Source organism: Sebastes fasciatus, chromosome 2 (genome assembly GCF_043250625.1).
Source record: "Sebastes fasciatus isolate fSebFas1 chromosome 2, fSebFas1.pri, whole genome shotgun sequence".
Classification (NCBI taxonomy): domain Eukaryota; kingdom Metazoa; phylum Chordata; class Actinopteri; order Perciformes; family Sebastidae; genus Sebastes; species Sebastes fasciatus.
Window position 1 is genome coordinate 11,134,860 of NC_133796.1, and position 17,930 is coordinate 11,152,789.

The 17,930-nt window shown below is 42.8% G+C and overlaps 1 protein-coding gene across 1 annotated transcript in view; it reads left to right on the plus strand.

Annotated features, from left to right (window-relative positions):
• LOC141783951 (collagen and calcium-binding EGF domain-containing protein 1-like) overlaps nt 1-17,440 on the plus strand; it is a 38,185-nt gene extending 20,745 nt beyond the window's left edge. The window contains exons 3-11 of the mRNA XM_074661580.1: nt 10,001-10,053; nt 10,998-11,132; nt 11,437-11,577; nt 11,679-11,812; nt 12,015-12,129; nt 12,797-12,936; nt 13,188-13,223; nt 14,102-14,137; nt 14,769-17,440. Of these exons, the coding sequence (XP_074517681.1) occupies nt 10,001-10,053; nt 10,998-11,132; nt 11,437-11,577; nt 11,679-11,812; nt 12,015-12,129; nt 12,797-12,936; nt 13,188-13,223; nt 14,102-14,137; nt 14,769-14,957 (979 nt within the window). The 3' untranslated portion in view covers nt 14,958-17,440. The remainder of the gene's footprint in view (nt 1-10,000; nt 10,054-10,997; nt 11,133-11,436; nt 11,578-11,678; nt 11,813-12,014; nt 12,130-12,796; nt 12,937-13,187; nt 13,224-14,101; nt 14,138-14,768) is intronic.
• Nucleotides 17,441-17,930: the final 490 nt, after the last annotated feature.

Here is a 17,930-nt window from a genome sequence, read left to right on the forward strand (position 1 = left end):
CATGGAAAAACTCTTGTTTGCCAAAAATATCTACAGCTACAGCATGAAACTCCCTGTAAAATAAGCAGATTTCCCAAAATGAGCTAGCTAAACAAGCTACAATACACAGGATGAGAAGAAAAATAATTCCTCTTGGCCAATAGGGATAGTCTAAAAGTTTTAAAGGTGCAGTGTGTAGGAGTTGGTGGCATCTTGGGGTGAGGTTGCAGATTGCAACCAGTGGGCGACCTCCGGGTCTGAGAAGTGATGCCAATGTAGAAGTGCCTTAAACTTAAACAAAGTCTGATTGTATAGAAGTCTATGAGAAAATGAGCCTACTTCTCTCTTGATTTATTACCTTAGTAAACATTGTAAACATGAGTTTATGGTCTCAATCTCTAGTTTCAAGTCTTCTTCAATACAGCATGATGTTCATTTAGTAAATTATGGTCCCATTTAGAGTCAAATAGACCATAAAGCAGGGGATGCTTTAGGGCAGGAGTTCTCAACCTTTTGCAACTGAAGGCACACTTGTGATTGTCAAAACATTTCCGAGGCACACCTCACAATATCCCAGAGAGGGATATTGGTTCTCAACCAATGTTGAGAGCCAGTGTGCGCTGCGGCACACTGGTTGAGAACCACTGCTTTAGGCCGTAGCTACCTTGTGACTGACAGGTCGCTACCACGGCGTTGTCCGGTCTGGGAGTTGTCCGTGTTTTCGTCTTAGAACTTTAATCCCTTCACAGTCTGTTTTCAGTTCATGAAAGTTAATTATAACCTTTTTGATCACCTGAAAATATCCACGTTCGGTTGTATTTAGCTGCACCTTCCCTTCACTTCTGGTTGCAAGAAAACAATATGGCGACGGCCAAAATGCCGAACTCGAGGCTTCAAAATGTCAGTCCACAAACCAATCGGTGACGTCACGGAGACTATGTCCACTTCTACAGTCTATGGATATAACACAGGATCCTGAGGTTAAGGTGTTTCTGACAAACCAACCATTTTCTTAAAATTTTAAAATTCAACCCTTCACCAGATAATGCCAGTGGAGACATGACAGGAAATGAGGGAGTGGGAGATGCAACAAAGGTCCCCAGCCGGACCTCGAATCAGGGATGCCGTGGCCCATGGTCGCCGTTTCAACCCCCCCAAGCCATGGGGGCCATATCTAATAATTAATATTTGATATGATGAAACTTGTTTCTCACATCTGGAAGGAATAGTTTGACATTTCAGGAAATACACTTATTTGCTTTCTTGCTAATAGTTGACAACTGCTTGTTGTAATTTTGGAATTTCCATTGCTTGTCTGATTATATTTCTGTGGTCCTGCAATATTGACAGCGGGTAAATTAGAGTAGGCAATGAAAGGTTAAAGGGTGTTTTTAAAGAGGGGGTCCGATGGGAGAAATGATGGAAAGATGAGGCGAGTGGGGAGAGGTGAGGCATAACAGAGGGAAGAAGGAGGAGGAGGAGGAGGAGGAGGAGGAGAGCAGGTCAGGCTGTCTTCTGGTGGAAGTGGTTCAGACCTCCTGTGCTCCCAGTCAAAGCTTCCTCTGTTAGACCAGAGCTCTGATGTTTCCCCCGAGGCCCGGGTCCTGGAAGTGGGCTGGCAGTTCATATAAACAGAGAGGAGGTGCTCACGCTCGCCACACTAACACCTTCACATATGTATACTCACAAGAGTTTCAAAAAGAATACACACACACACACGCAACACTAAAAGAGCTGTACATGTGGCTGTGCGCGCAACACCTTCACACCTTTAGGAGGGTGGTGATGTAGAGGCTGGTTTTGTTTAATTTGGAGACCGAACCTCCGAGATCACGAGAGGATTTGGGGGAGTTTAGGACATTTTTAATATAAACATTTGAGACAAATTGGTGGAAAAGTACAAATTAGTTCAGCCTTCTTATAAAGTAGTATAAACGTGCTTTCACGGGGGATTTAAGAAACACACAAATGGCTTACACAACACCCTATAAAGAAATCCCTTAAAATCCCACCTTGAAGAGACAAAAACAAAAAAAGCTCAACATCCGAAATGACTCCCAAAAGACTATATATATATAAAGAAAGGACTTGGCACTCCTCCACAGATGTGTTTTATTGTTGGTCTCATCATGCTAATGTGTTTCAGCGTGATCCATCATCACACCATCACACATAACACGACCGGCCAAATCTCTGAACTGCTCGCTGCTGCGTGGGTTTGCAGAGCAAATAAATCAATTACAGCACAGTTGATGAATACAGCATGCTGTAATTGTAACACGTATAAGCCACATCAGTAAGAGGCATCCATCAAACTGACAGGACACACGTATACACACACATGGCCGGTCTCCTGTCCTGGCGTGTCAAGAGGCCATTGACCTCCACTGAGCTCCACTTCCTGAATTCCTCCCAACCGGAGTCCCAAGAGGGAAACTCGAAGCTGACAACAACCTTCATCCCTGTCTTTTAACCATCCTCCTCCTCCTGTCAATGTCCTCCTCCCTCATTTTCTTACTCATTTCCTCCCCCGTTATCTTAACATCCAGATCATCCCACATTTTTTCAATCTGAGGCGATACACAGGTGATTTATTTCAGAAGACATCAGAGGAGATGGATACTGAAGCATAATCTCCCTCGCATGTAGAAACTCTACCTACAAACTAAGAGAACGACACTCTGTAATGGGTGTTGGACTCATAATGCATAGTGACGGCATCGTCTATGGAGAGCATCATCCATACTGTACCCTGCTCTCAGGACCCCTGCACTATCTGGGCTGGGGACTTGGGGAGGTAGTGGGGTTTTCTCAGGGTGCTATAATGAATATCCTGTCTTTGTAGCGCATTCCTGCCTGCGAATGCACAAATAAATCACAGTAACTCAGGATGGGAAACCATAACAGCGAGCGTTCCCCCCCTGGAAGGAGACCCCTCGCTAAAGTACATAATCTTCAGTGTAAAGTGATCCAGGCCCAGGCCTACCTCTGGATCCTGTCTCGGTGTTTCTTCCACTGCTGCCGTGCTGATTTTGGCAGCGGCTGCCGCAGCAGACTGGGATCGTGCCTGCATCCCTCACTGGGAAGGTAGCTGCTGGGTCAGCCACCACCAACACAGGGGGGGACTGATGAGAGAAAGTTGGTACCCAAAGACTAAAGAGGAGGATGGACAGGGGTGGAGTTTGGGATGCTTTGAATTGGCTCAGGCCAGTGTGGCATGCGGACTCAATATGGAGTCGTAATCATATGCTAGAGGTTGCATTAGCCACCAGCAAGACACACAGTCGGGCCATGTCAGAGGCCTGTCAGGGGTGGCTAATATGTTTTTATCCTGCTCCCAAACATCAGGAAGAATAATGTCACTGCTCACTAGAGATTTTCTCCCTCTGCAAGATCTGCATCAGAGCCAATCAAGGCCTTTCTTATGGCTTGGTATGAGTTATGTTATGTCCATTATAGTTCCAGTTCTTTGTTTATTGTAACTTATCGCGCTCTGGGTACACAAGCTGTCAAAAACAGCAGCCAGCAGTCACAGTTAATGATATCCACATTGACAGTGTGTCAGCAAAAGCCAAGACAGGATGTCCAAATCCTCTCCAAACCTTTCTGTCATCCAAGTTTTTTTCTTAATGCAGAGCAAAGCAGCTGTGAAACATATGCAGATTGCTACTAATTTTTAATATGGGCTTACAAAGCCAGAAGAGTCAATACTGCAGGTCAGCCTATACAAGGCAGTAGATACAAGCTACAGGACCATAAACTGACATAAGTACAATACAGAACAGATAGACTGTCAACAACACCTCCTTACTAACAATATTATGTTTCATGTCCACCATTTAGTACAAGGCTTTCAATTCAGTCCCTCATGTGGCCATATACTGCTTTGTGGAGAGTTGTGCTGGTTGGCTAACCCTGTACTCCAACCTCAGAGATAAATAGTTAGATAGAATCAATTTCACGCAGAAACAAATTCATGTAAACTACAAGCTCAAAGGTTTTCTTGTAAACAAACAAATGTCATGATTACATTCATTGTTTTGCACAAAAACTCATCGTGTGTCACATAAAACATTGGCAAAGCTGATTTTTCTTTGTCTGAATGTTTGTTACATAGACTGTATATAAGAAGTGGACGTAGTGTATGTTTTGAAGCCTCGAGTTCGGCATAGGCTATTGGCCGTCACCATGTTGTTTTTTTGCAACCAGAAGTGACATGAGAGGGTTGAGCTAAGTACAAACGAAAGCTAGGTGCCCAAAATGTTCCAATTAACTTTCGTGAACTGAAAACACACTGTTTCCGTGGTAGCAGCCTGTCAATCACAAAGTAGCCACGCCCTAAAGCATACCCTGCTTTATGGTCTATTTGACTCTAAATGGGATCATAATTTACTAAATGAACATCATGCTGTATTGAAAAAGACTTGAAACTAGCGATTGATGTTTACAATGTTTACACAGGTAATAAATCAAGTGAGAAGTAGGCTTGTTTTCTCATAGACTTCTATACAATCAGACTTCTTTTTGCAACCAGAGGAGTCGCCCCCTGCTGGCTATTAGAAAGAATGACAGTTTAGGGCACTTCTGCATTGGCTTCACTTTTCAGAGCCGGAGGTTGCTGCCTGGTTTATTAGCTAGCAGTCTTCTTATTCCCTGCCTTTGCTTACACATTGATGCGCATCTTAGCACATTACTGCCACCTCTACGTCAGTGGAATAGTGTTACACCATTGGCAGACTGTGTATTATTTACATTGACGACAATGAAGGCTGCAGACCTCATGTATGCAGTGTTACGGTAGCATTTTGGAGTGTTGTAATCTTGGTAAAGAAAACCGTGTGAAGAGTCTTGAAAATGTGAACTCAGTATAGAGAAACGCATGTAACCAATTGTAAAAAAAACTATCAGACAGATTTTAAAAGTGCCTGTTAAAGGCTTTGAACAATCCTCCTGGCCTCACCAAGCCTTGCAGGGGACAGAAAATACTCCTCTGAATGTAATAAAGATGGAAAAGGCATACACCTCATCAGGTTTCATGGACAGAGGGAGGCCAACAACATGTCAGTCTGAGGAGAAGAGAAGAGAGAGACAGAGATTATATCAACAACTAGTGAACCAGTGGAGAGCACCGTGAAACAAGAGGCCTGAATATAAATCGACATGTTTCAAATCACAGACTCAATGTAGCGCGAGTGAAGCAAAGTGCACCGAGAGGACATGAAGAAGGAGAGAGGAGGAGAGGGAGCTTGCTAGCGTCATAGATCGCTCTCACTAATAAACCCTGACTGACATTAAAGGGCTGTACCCAATTACTGGATGATATCCCAGCCCTCACACACACATGTTGTATGTGCAGATGTGAACACACACACACCGTTAGATTGTTGAGGGTTTTTGAAGGTAGGTTACTGATATTTTTTAATAAAGGCTGCTATTATTTTGCCAATATTTTGTGCTCATATTCAATTTTTGTCCATTTTCATACCAAAATAAAACTACTACAATTTATATATACTGATAAAAGAAACACGCTCGTATTCCCAGCAGATAAACTTCTACACACATGTACACATGAGTCAGATTCCACTGAGTGTAATGTGGTGTTTTAGATGTCATGTCATGTTGACCGGGCCTGTTGCCTGTCTGACCGACATACTTCCACATTCCAAAACAAAAACACACGGGTCACCTCTCCCCTCTGCCCTCTTCTGCTTGTCCAGAGGCCCCGTCCTCCCCGTCCTGTCCATCACAAACACTCAGGGGAGAGCTGCTGAGGCTGCTGCGTTTCTGACTGACAGACGGCCTGTCCATGTATGTGCATGTGTGGTGTGTTGCGATGAGATCACTTGGCTTTCGCTGCTCTGTGGCTCTTTGATACGAGTTGTTTTTCTGCTCTTTGCCACCGTCTTGAGTCTGTCTCTGGCTTTCACGTCTTTATCTTTCCTGTTTACTCTGCAAGATTCAGTTGGTTTGTTTTGGCTTGTTTGACCAATGTGCAAATTTGTGATGCTTTACCACTAACATTAGGATGAGAGGGAGCTTAAGACTCTGAGATAAAGCTACTTTATCCTGCAATGAAGGAAGAGCAAAGCTCACATATACTCACACACACATATGCATCACATAGGCTTACACACGCCACAAGCTCGGATGGTGTTAGCATGCTGATGTCAGCATTTAGCTCAAAGAACTGCCGTGTCTCAGTCAAGCGACAACCTCCGGTGCAGAAAAATGACGCCAGTTCAACCATTCACGCTCACATTCACACCTACGGGCAGTTTAGAGTCAACAATTAACCTGCATGTCTTTGGACTGTGGAAGGAAGCCGGAGAACCCGGAGAAAACCCACGCTAACACGGGGAGAACACGCAAACCCCACACAGAAGGGCCCCAAGCCGGGTTTGAACCCTCTTGCTGTGCACCGTGCCGCCCAATACAATATATAAGAATTAATAAAGCATAGTAAAAACATAAATGGCAAGAACATAGGTACAACCAGAAAAAAATCAGAGCTTAGGGAAAAGTTTGATCTAAGAGGAAGTGGTTCCAAAGTTTAGGAGCCGTGACCTCAAAGGCGTGATCACCTCTGGATCTGTAGTTTCGTCGTGGGATGACCAGGAGGAACGGAGAGCTCTAGGAGTTGAGTGGGGGCTGAGGAGGAGGGATGTGTAGGGGGCCGCTAAGCCGTTGAGAGCTTTAAAAACAAACAGCAGGATCTAAAAATGAATTCGGTAGTGAACTGGAAGCCAGTGCAGGGTGGCCAGGATGGGGGTGATGTGGGCTCTTATTCTGGTTCCAGTGAGCAGACTAGCAGCGGCGCTCTGAATGAGTTGCAGGTGGGACATGGATGTCTGGGAGATACCAGAGTAGAGGGAGTTGCAGTAGACGATCCGTGAGGATATGAAGGCATGGATAACTATTAAGGCCATACACACCAAGCCGACATCAAAGAATTAGCGGCAATGATGGCCGACTGTCATTTGAACGCACTGCAAAGATGACAGCCGACGGCCAGTTAGCACGTATGTTCTACGCCTGCGTGACAGGAAATAACTCAGGCGGTGATAATCTGTATTTGTCATTCAAAAAGGGAAACCAGAAGACCGAGGACTGCAGATATACAAGCCGTTGTTATGATACGTACATGAAACAAAGCAGCGTTTTCCGACCATTATCACACCACTCTCACTCACCACTTAGCTTCACTCCAGATGGTAATGTCGTTGTGAAAATATCCGTGTATTGGAATGATCAGAAGAGATTAAGAGGAAAATTAAGAAGAGGCTTATGTGTTTGCCATCTAAGGTTGACAGTCTGTGTTTGAATAGAAATGGTAACTTTTTGTGTCACATCAGAACCTGATCGACTTGAAATAAACTTTTTAGTGGCAAACTTGCATCTGCAATGCATTATCCCAACCGAGATGACTGATTGATGAGTGACATCTCAGCTTTCACTCTCCTGTCTCCACCTCAGCTCCGTGCCCGGCCTTATCCATCCCTCTCAACACTCCCAGCTACAAGCTGCAGATTAAAGCTGCTCTCATCTGGATCTCATCAGTTTAGGCCGGCCTCGCCGTTTTATAGGTTATTTTTCATTTAGGAGAAGGAGGAGGGAGAGGGGGGGATCTCAGAGTGATTTAGGGTTACACTGCATGGAGGCTGGAGGAGAATAAAAGCAACTTGTTGTCTTGAGGGGGCCGTGAATGAGGCAGCATGCTAACTCCCCTCCAGTAACAGCATGCAGTTTTTAGGAGTCGTGTATTCTTTCTCCTTTTTCTCCAAGCATGTGTGTGTGTGCTGTATTTGTTGCGTGGCTGTGCTGCTCCAGTTTCTGAGCCATTTCCTCTCTGTTTTTCCAACTGTAATGTCTGTAACATGTGGTGGATTGTTGCGGGATGGCTGGACACTGTGTCATTGCCAAACACGGTAAATCAATTCCGGGAGAAATCGTTTCCCAATATTCATTGCACAATGCTGTATTTCAAAATTACGGCATCTACTGAACTGTTACGAGCTTACATCACAAAAGCAATGACTGTAAAAGGAGTTATACGCTTGAGTTTCGGTAACAGTTTGTAGTTTAGTTTGGTCAGGGTTCAAGTACTGGTCAAGGAGCAGGAAGAGAAATAGAGCTAAATCAGAAAAAGTAGGGCCTAAACTTCAGCTACTCTTCCACTTATATTTACATGTATCAGTGGACTTTTTTTACTGTGTGAAAACGAGCAGAAGCCTTCAGACAGCTGGAGTGACAATCTGCTTTTAAGTATTTGCAGTAACTCTACTGTATATAATCTGGCTGCGGTGCTACAGTATATACAGTAGCACGGGTCAGTAACCTTTTCTATGATGAGCGCCAATTTACAAACATGAAGACAACCATGCACTGATAGTTACACTATAATTGGAAGTTTGACATTGTTTATGATAATAGAGTTGTAGTTCCTCTCTCAGTTATCATGTTGTAATGTACTGTAGGCTACTAATACGTAAAATGTTAACTGGGTTTACCATGCGATCCCTGTCAATCACAGCAGTCAATCGTTACGTCTTGCCCACTTTTTATAGTATCAAATAACTAAATAAAACGAAACTTATAAGAAGAATGAACACCTGAACAGACATCAGCATGATAAGAACCTAAAATGACTGAAACCTTCTTTTGGAAAAATTCTACTTTGACTTTTTAGTTTGGCCCATGTCCCATCTGCTAACATGGAGGGCGCGGGATTTATGAACTATACTGCAGCCCCCAGGGGGCGATCAAGATGTTTTCGCTTCATTTTGGGGAGCTGTCATGTTGTCCATCTTTATAGAGTGCTCCAGGGATGACGTATTTTTGTAGGCCAACCAGGAAATAAGCTCTGTGTCAAACAAACATTTATGATACTTACATGTTTTGTTCAGCAAAATACACTTCACGAAAGAACATCACTTCTGTGATTTTTGAAGTGTGAATGCAATCGGTAGAAGTAAAAAGTCAACGTTAGGCTATAAACAAACTACACCATGATCACATGAGCGTGAGTATACACAACGAGGCTGTAAAGGCGGACAAGTCAGCGTGATGACGTTTAGTGGTCTCATTTAGACAAACACCTTTTTTAAGACATATACAGGCTTCAAAATTCATGAGTGGGATATTTGCTGACGTATTTTATTTCGTAGAACAAAACGTTAACCTTATTTCATTCATCTAACTAAAATCCCATTCAAAAAACCCATCGACTTCCAGATGAGGGAACTAGAAGTGCTAAAATGCTAACTCATTTCCGGGTTTTAGGACTCATTCCTGTAGCACTCTATATACAGTCTATGATGTGTACAGTTTCCACCATTTCAGTCATGCACCTCTCAACAGTTCTTGTGTACAGAAGCAAGTCTTTAATCCTGATGATGTTTTATTTATTCTGCAGTCCATCAAAGTAAACCTCTGCACTGTTGATGGAAGCCTCCTTTATGTATTCAGTGAATGTTTAGGCAATACACTCTGAAATGTAAGAGATTTTTGATGCAACTTTTCTAAACAATATTTTGACACTGCCCTCTTGATTGACAGTTTTATCAGACTCATCTTTAAAGTTTTTCTCGTGCTTAGATTAAACATTTGACACACTACATTTTCCACAAAATGCACATTTGGCTCAGTCTCCTCTTGCAACAAACCCAAACTCTGGTCATAAAAGGTCTGCTAGATTTGCCCACTGTGTTCTGTACAAATCGGTGAGGTGTGGTCTCCTCTGGTGGTCACTGGTAACAGCACCTTTGCTGTTGCACGGCAACTCGAAGACCACTCAGCATTACTGTAATTTTGTAATTTTGTAATTTTGCTGGTTTAATCTGTTTTTATCACTGATTTAATTTAGCAACTTGTAATTATGGGACCACACTAATGAAATATTTAACAAAGTAGTGACATATGTCAATGTGGTAATATAGTATTTGTTTTTTCTCGTGCCTCTGAATTTAATTCTCTGGTACAAAACATAAAACATCTGATTACTTTTTGTTTTGTTTTCCAGGAGGAAATGCTGTGACGGATTCAGGTTTGTGATGGGCCAGTGCATACCTGAAAGTAGGTAAACCATACACACTATCCTCTAAGTCTGGCTCATGAGCCCTCACATCTGATTCGCATGCTCCAAATCTGATATCATTTCTCCACTACAGCAGTTTTTAGATTAAAACAGGCTGCACAAAAAAAACACACACACAGCCTGGAGACCACATTTGTTCATGTGGACCTCCAAAGACGTCCAGATAATGCATGTCCTATGGGCGACTTTTGTCATTTTAGAGTAATTATGTTTAAGGAGTCGTATCAGATAACTTGCACATTGCAGTGCCCTGGAACAAATAACATAACAGCCAACAGGAGAAGAAAGTGCCCACAGGTTTGGCACAGAGAACTGCTGCCACATTGTTGTGGTCATCCATATAAAACAATCTGATAATTGTGAAAATTGGGCTTACATAATCATGATCAGGAACACTTGTGAACAGTATTTGACAAACAGGTTTAGTGTCTGCAGCGTACTTGGAGTAAAGCCTGGCATATGCCTCCAAAGAATAACAGTGAGTCACATCGGCCACTAGAGGGCACTGTTCCTCCATCAACACAACAGCCTTTACAGGATGAATGTGCCTGAAAACTCATATTGTGTATATTTATATATATATATATAGACACAAGCACATATATGACCACGCCAGTTTACCACACAGTCTGATGTTGTGTCTTGAGATCAATGTATTACTTGCTGTATATTTTCTGTATACTTGATATTTACTGCAGCGGTGCCTGTGGCCTATCGATAAATAATATAATATATATATATATATATATATATATATATACATATATATATATATATATATATATACATATATATATATATATATATAGGTGGTAATAAAGACTAGTGCTCCTGGGTGATTATTACAGTAATGTTGGTTTTCAGACAGCGATCCTGTAATAAATAAGTACACATACTCTCTGTGTCATTTCTCTCTCTGTAGGTGTGGATGTGTGTGCAGCGTCGCCCTGCGAGCAGCAGTGTACTGATAACTTTGGACGAGTCGTCTGCACATGTTACCCCGGCTATCGCTTCGACCGAGAGAGACACCGCAACCACAAATCTCCTTACTGTCTGGGTCAGCAGTACACTCACACCTTCTCATATCTCCCGGCTCAATACTTTTGACTGTCATGTCTTTTACTGTCATGAGTTTTATTTTCTCACCCACTTCATCACATAGTGAGCCACTTGCATTTTAAAAGAGGTTCCTCAAACAAATAACTTCCTTTTTGCTTCTTTTTAACATGTTAGAGGAGATTTTTCAGGATTTTTAACTGGAAAACAGCGCTCTCCTCCTGTTTTGTGAGATTTCTTTCAGATTTTCTTTGTAATCATTAACATTTTTTTCTCTCCTTCTCCTCCTTCACGCATACATACAGACATTGATGAGTGTGAGCTCCCAGACAGCAGCAGCATGTGTGACCATGAGTGTGTGAACACGGTGGGCAGCTTCCTGTGTCGCTGTCACACTGGCTACATACTCGCACCGGACCAACGCTCCTGCATCCCTGTACACAACTGTGAGTTTATAATGTTTCAGTTGAGATTTACAGCGTCTGGATGGAAATTCAGGAGCAAACTCAGAATGTGTGCTTGAAAAAAAAAATTTTTTGTCTTGCAGTGAGTTCATCGGGGAAGTCAGACACCCTGATGAGTGCTGGTACCTGCTCGTTCACCTGTCAAGATTTTATGAACATGAAAACTAGTCTGCTGCAGCTCAAACTAAGGCTGGGCAACACACAGTCACCCAACCAGGTAACAGAGACCACCTCAAACTGAACCAAACATACTACAACCAGTGTGTCAACATGTTCGGCATATAGGAGACTGAAAAATAGATGTTTAGATTTAAGGTTGACATTATGCAATAATAATGGGGAACTGCACATGCTGCCTTGCTTTTCCTCTAATTGGCCTACATAATCTTTCCTATGTGTGTGTGTGTGTGTGTTTGTAGGTACCTGGCCTCGCAAACAACAGTGATAAGCCATCTCTGGGGAGGACAGGAAAAAGTCCTGACAGCCCTTGTCTTCCTGGTCTACACGGCCTTCCAGGAGCTCCTGGGGTCCCAGGTAATGTTGATATACGGTAACTGTAAGGTTGGAAAAGTTAAATTCACTGCAGGCTCCAGATATGTGCACAGGGAGAGTTTGTGATTAATGCAGTCATGAATTATAGTTGTTAGAATAACAAAAAGGAAGAGGGTAAAGAGACAGAGAAAGAGGAAGCTTTATAAAATAAAAATGTGCTGGGAAAAAAGTCAAATAAATAAAAATTCTCTACACAAGAAAAACACTTAGTTGGGGTAAGGGAAAAACATCATGCTTGGGCTTAAAATAAGTAAAACCCGTAGAAACAACTAATTAAAGCACGTCATAAACGTCAATAAAAAAACGTGACAAACATCACTAACGTAATTTACAAAACAAAACACAGGTCAACAACGGTCTTGAACACGGGTCTCCTGGTTAAAACTCCAGTGTTTCTTGGGCCCATCCACCCTCCATAACACTAAACACCTAGTGCACTATCGTGGCGTTTATACGCCTTTTCGTGCAAACAGGCTGATATAACATTAAAGTAGTAAAAATGAAAGTAAATGCAAAGCAAGTTGGTTTTGAATGACCTTTCTGAGGAGCTTAGAAATAAATAAATGCTCTACAGTTCATCACTCTGATGCTAATGACTAGCCCATTTTAAATAGATCTCTTTATCGCTGTGTCCATCTGTCCTCACCAGGGCACCCAGGAGAACCGGGGAAGAGAGGGGACCCAGGGGACAGGGGCCCGCCTGGCCCTCGGGGTCCACGGGGAAACATGGGACCCTTGGGTCCAGAACCTGACTTGAAGCAGATGAAAAGAGGCCGCAGGGGGCCAGTGGTAAGGAAACAACTATTCCATAAAGTAGGAGTTTTTTCAGTTTATTTCCCACGGGAGCCTCTACTTCAGGACATCACATCTCAAAACCTGGAGGTCACATCCTCAGTGTGTCTAATGATCCAATGTGTCAGCAAGTCTGACGAATGTGGGTTTGGTGCCACTGGTTTTACGTGAACAACTGTGTATAAGTATATCCACTGTGACTTATTAGCTTGACAAACCTTCTCAAATGTGTCTTATCATTCATACAGGGACCCCCTGGGGCAACAGGAAGAGATGGACTAAAGGTCATTATTTCATCTTTATTTTCCTCTTATGTGATTTGAATGATTCCCCTCTTCTCATTTCTTTGATTCCTTCCCTCGCCTCCTCTCCTCTCGTCTTAGTCCCTCCAACATGACATGCAAGCAGTGGAGGCAAGGAAGAGACCCGAGGAGAGAGGAGTCGAGGCAACAGGCATTTAACGATGCTTCTGAGCCGTAATTTCAAAACGACGTCAATTAAATATGACTCGGGCACAGCTGCATCACCTGTCCATTGTCAAGCCGCTTTTATACGTCACGGGTGCCGAAAGACTTCCGCAAAGGATACACCTGTGCATCCTTGCTCATAGCTCCTCTGGCAAGCCTCCTCTCTCTCCTCACTCCTCTCCCCTCGAGATGCATTTTAAGAATTGAGAAATCCTTCAAAATGGTACGTTGAGAGGAGACGAGGAGGCACTCAATAGAGGAATGAGAAGAGCCCTTGTCTTTACATGTGTCTGTGTATGCATGTGTGGAGCTACACTGTTGTCAGCTAGTGTCTACATACTACTGTCACTGAGTGAATGGAGTCCACTAAAGGCATGACATTGGCTGCTCTGAGGTTATAAAATCTAACTACATGCAGTTCTGAGCAGCTCGCTCTGCCATGTTTCTGGTTTCTTTGTTTCTTCTTTACAAAAATACGTTGACATAATGATTATATGTACACTAAAAACACTGTTAGTCCAATAATAATCCGGTTTTAACCTGCTTGACATCCAATTGAATGGTGTTCAGGACACTTATAGAACAAAATGTTCTTAATTTATCTGAACCAATTTATTTTCTGCTGTGCAGATTGTACAGCTTTTGAAAGTGTGTCTGTTGACAATGGGTTAATTTGTGCCGTTTCTCATCTACAGGGTGACAGAGGAGCTCCAGGACCCATAGGTCCACCTGTAAGTTAATTTAGACTGAAAACACATTGTAAATCCACATTTTTAAAGCTTTGAGGAGGGGTTAATTGTCTTTATACATTGAAACTTGACCTTGTTCTGTGGATTTTTTATCTACAAATTGCATCATTCTATTAATAGTCACCATAACAATAATTTCTTGAAGCCAAAAACAGTTCTGTTTATGCACAATGTATCTGTAATTTAACTATGTTTTAATTATTGCATTTTGCAGCCGTAGTGGCCAGGTTTTCTCTCCTGGATCAAGAGCTTTCATCTCATTTTATTTTCATGTTTGAAGCAGATGTAGTAATTAGTGTAATCAGTGAGGGACTGCAGCTTTTAACTTGTCGTAGCAGGAAACACACAAGACAAATGTAATTAACGATGACTCAGTAGTGTCCCAGTAAGCCATGACAGGGAGCCAGTACGCACAATACAAGGACCCTTGAACTAACTCACCTAAATAGAATATAGTTGTTTTTAATATTAGCAGTTTGACATGCCAACATGTATGCTGTGAAAAAGGGTTATTGGGGCTCTCTCTTCCCAAAAGGAAACCCAGTTTACTGATTGTCAAACTTAGTGAAAAATGTCATCTTAATCCATTCCTCCCTTCGTCCTATGTCCCCAGGGTCCGCCCGGCTCCTTCGACTTCCTTCTGCTAATGATGGCGGACATCCGCAATGACATAATTGAGCTGCAGGAGAAGGTGTTTGGGGAGCGGCGGGGCATCTCCCTGGACAGTCCTCCTCATTCCAGCGGAGAAATGGATTTTGTCGAGTGGGGCTCCGGACAAGGAGATCTCCTGCTCAGCACCTGACCTTTGACATCCCACCCGCAGTAACGGTCACTCAAACCCAGCAAAACAGACACCGAACTTGACTCTTTGTTTCTTTGTTGATAAAGGATGCTGGTGGTCAAAGTGCCAACATATAAATAATCCCTAACCACGCAGATGGGACGAACTGGGCAAGTGGAGCCTTGCTTGCATCTTTGACACTGCAACAGACAGTAAAACAGAGAGATGGAAAGAAAATTCAAGAAATTGGACTCTCTTAACCACTGGAAGCACTGTCTGGCTGCTTTTCACATGCTGTGGTGTGAGTGTGCAGGGCATAGATTGAGAGAGATGCAGTGTCTGCCTTTATGTCTGAGCCTCTGAGCTGAACCACTTCAAACGATGAACTTTATCGTCTACATCTCTTCCTGTTCCCGAGTCTGCCCGTGGAAGCTCTGCTGCCACTGACAGTTTGCCTGCAGGGCGTTGGACCCGCATACAGTAGGCCTCCCCTGTACCTGCCTGCAGTATCCAAACCCTCAAGTCTGAGCTCTGCAGCTATTCTCTACTCTGAGGCATCTTCAGAAACTAATTCATGAGATTCATGAGGATTACAATCCCAATCCTGTACTGTTGGACAAAAACAGTAATGTCTGATGTATTTTTCTGAGATTGTACAATTAACTCAAGTTCAAGCATGATAAACAAAAAAACATTTACCACAAATGTTCATCTAGATATAATCAAAGAGAGGTTAAATATGTAAGACATCCAATCTTTCGACAGTACATGTACAAGGTTGTAGACAGTTTTAAATTGAAAGGATAAAATGGATGTATGCATTGGGAAAGGTCCAGGGAGACAAAGAATCACTTTTTAAATTACTTTTGTAACTCATATTATCAGGCAAGTTGACTGTGAACATATTTTTAATCAGATTAATGGCCTGAAGGAAACGTTTCAGGGGAATAAGGGTCGCACATATTCTCATACTTTCACTTAGGAGTTGACCAGAAACAAGAGACATAAAGAAGGAAGGCTGATTGAAAGGTTTCTTTTTTACTGTGAAGCAGTTGCCAACAAGGACTCGCTGCTCAATAAAGGTTTGTCTAAATCTAGAATGGAATTTTCTTTTAGTTAACGGATCATCAAGTTTCAAAGATGTAATAAACATTACTTGTTCTGATGAAAGCACGGTAAAGGGAAATCCGCACATACATTTATATACTTATGGGAGCACAGTTGAGACCATGCTCACTGATGGTTTCTTGTAGTCGTGCACAATGTATACAGCTTGATTAGATCAACTGGGGCTCTAATGTCTTGATCAAGGGAATTTTGATGTTGGCCAAATAGGGAGAGATGAGACCTGCATGTATATTTTCAGTGAAAACAACAGCAACACTACCGACAGAGCTAACCGTGTTAACCTGGGGGGGAACTGGAAGGTAGGTGCTACGCCTCTGCAACAGCACCGTCAGTCGGGACGGCGTTATCAGCTGTAACCGCCGTATGAGAGCAGTGCAGAGCGGCGGCCGTGAGCTAGCCGGTAGGGCACGCTCACATGCAGGAACATGCACTAAAAGGCACGCGCTGCCGGCCCGGGTATGTCAACAAAGCAAGGAGAAATTCAGATTACGACAGACACAGAAGGAGAGTCACTTCATTCTCTGCTTAGGTGGACATTACTCCTCTATTTCTTCGACATAGTAAATAGATGTTAGCTGCTATATTAATGCTCTGGATATCAAATAGAGCATGTTTAAAGCAGCCAGAGAATTTTAAAACATTGATGCCATAAGCAGAAAACAGATAGACTTAAGGTAATCGAATCCCAAAATGACCAGGGAAGATTTTTGTGTGGATTGTGGACATGTAATACTCCTCTCCTCCCTCTTACAACCCAGATTGCCTCAGTAGCACCTCTGCTGATAAGAAAAACTTTGGACAAATAAACGGTTAAAGCTAATTTTTTTAACCACCCTGTATTCCTCCTGCTACCTGAAGTGAAGCCTCTCCACCAGCAGAGGGTGCTAAATCACATATAATCCCCCTAAAAGTTGGGCCTCACCACTGTATCCCTCTGAATACCAACCAGGTGAGGCAACCAAATTCACAGTTTTCACTGCATTACATATATAATTACCATCCAAAAATATTCAGTTACCCAAACACGCAAGTTATGTCAAATAAGTAAATCATGTTGGACTTTATGTGCGAGGCACATGCCCCCCCGCTCATTATTCTCAGCACTGTTGAACTCTAGCGTGGCTGAGTGTCATTATGAAAGGTGTAAGTATCAGAGGTTAGAGGTCAAATGCCTGGGTATAAACAGCTGGAGGGATGATTATAGACCACAGGTTGTCAGAGGGGGACCTGCCTGGGCTCGTAGCCACCACCAAAGAGAAGGCTCTGCGTGATTGATTTGCTGCGCTCGAGTTCACCCCGTCTGGTCTTTCGTTGTGTTTGATGTTTTGATCCTGAGGTCTGAATAAATTCTGCTGTGCTCCTGTGTGTGTGAAAAAGAGTGTGTGTGTCTTTGTACTGATAAATTTATGCCTGAATAGATATTGTGTGAGTATTTTGTCTGTTCGTGTTTATCCTTATACCTATATCAATGTGTGTGTGTGACTTGACAGGCTTCTCACCTAACAGCTCCGCCCCCTGCCGTGCGGTCACCGCTCACAGTAGAGTCGTTGCCGGGGCAACCTGGATCAGGAAAAACAACATCAAACAATTTAAGAACCGTGTCAGTGAGAGAAAGGCAAGAGAGTGAGAGAGATTATCTCATTTCCTTCACCACTTGTCATGCAAACTGGAGGCTTTCCTCTCCGCCAGTAGGGGACAGCAGAGACGAGGTCAACAGAGTGCACCAAGCAAAAAGTTCACATAGCACCTGCGACAATAGATCTGTCACCTCCATCGTAATTAGATCAACAATAGGAGAGAAAAAACTTCCTATTTTTAGTAAGGCAAACATTTAATTATCTTACTTTTACAACCTGTATCATATTT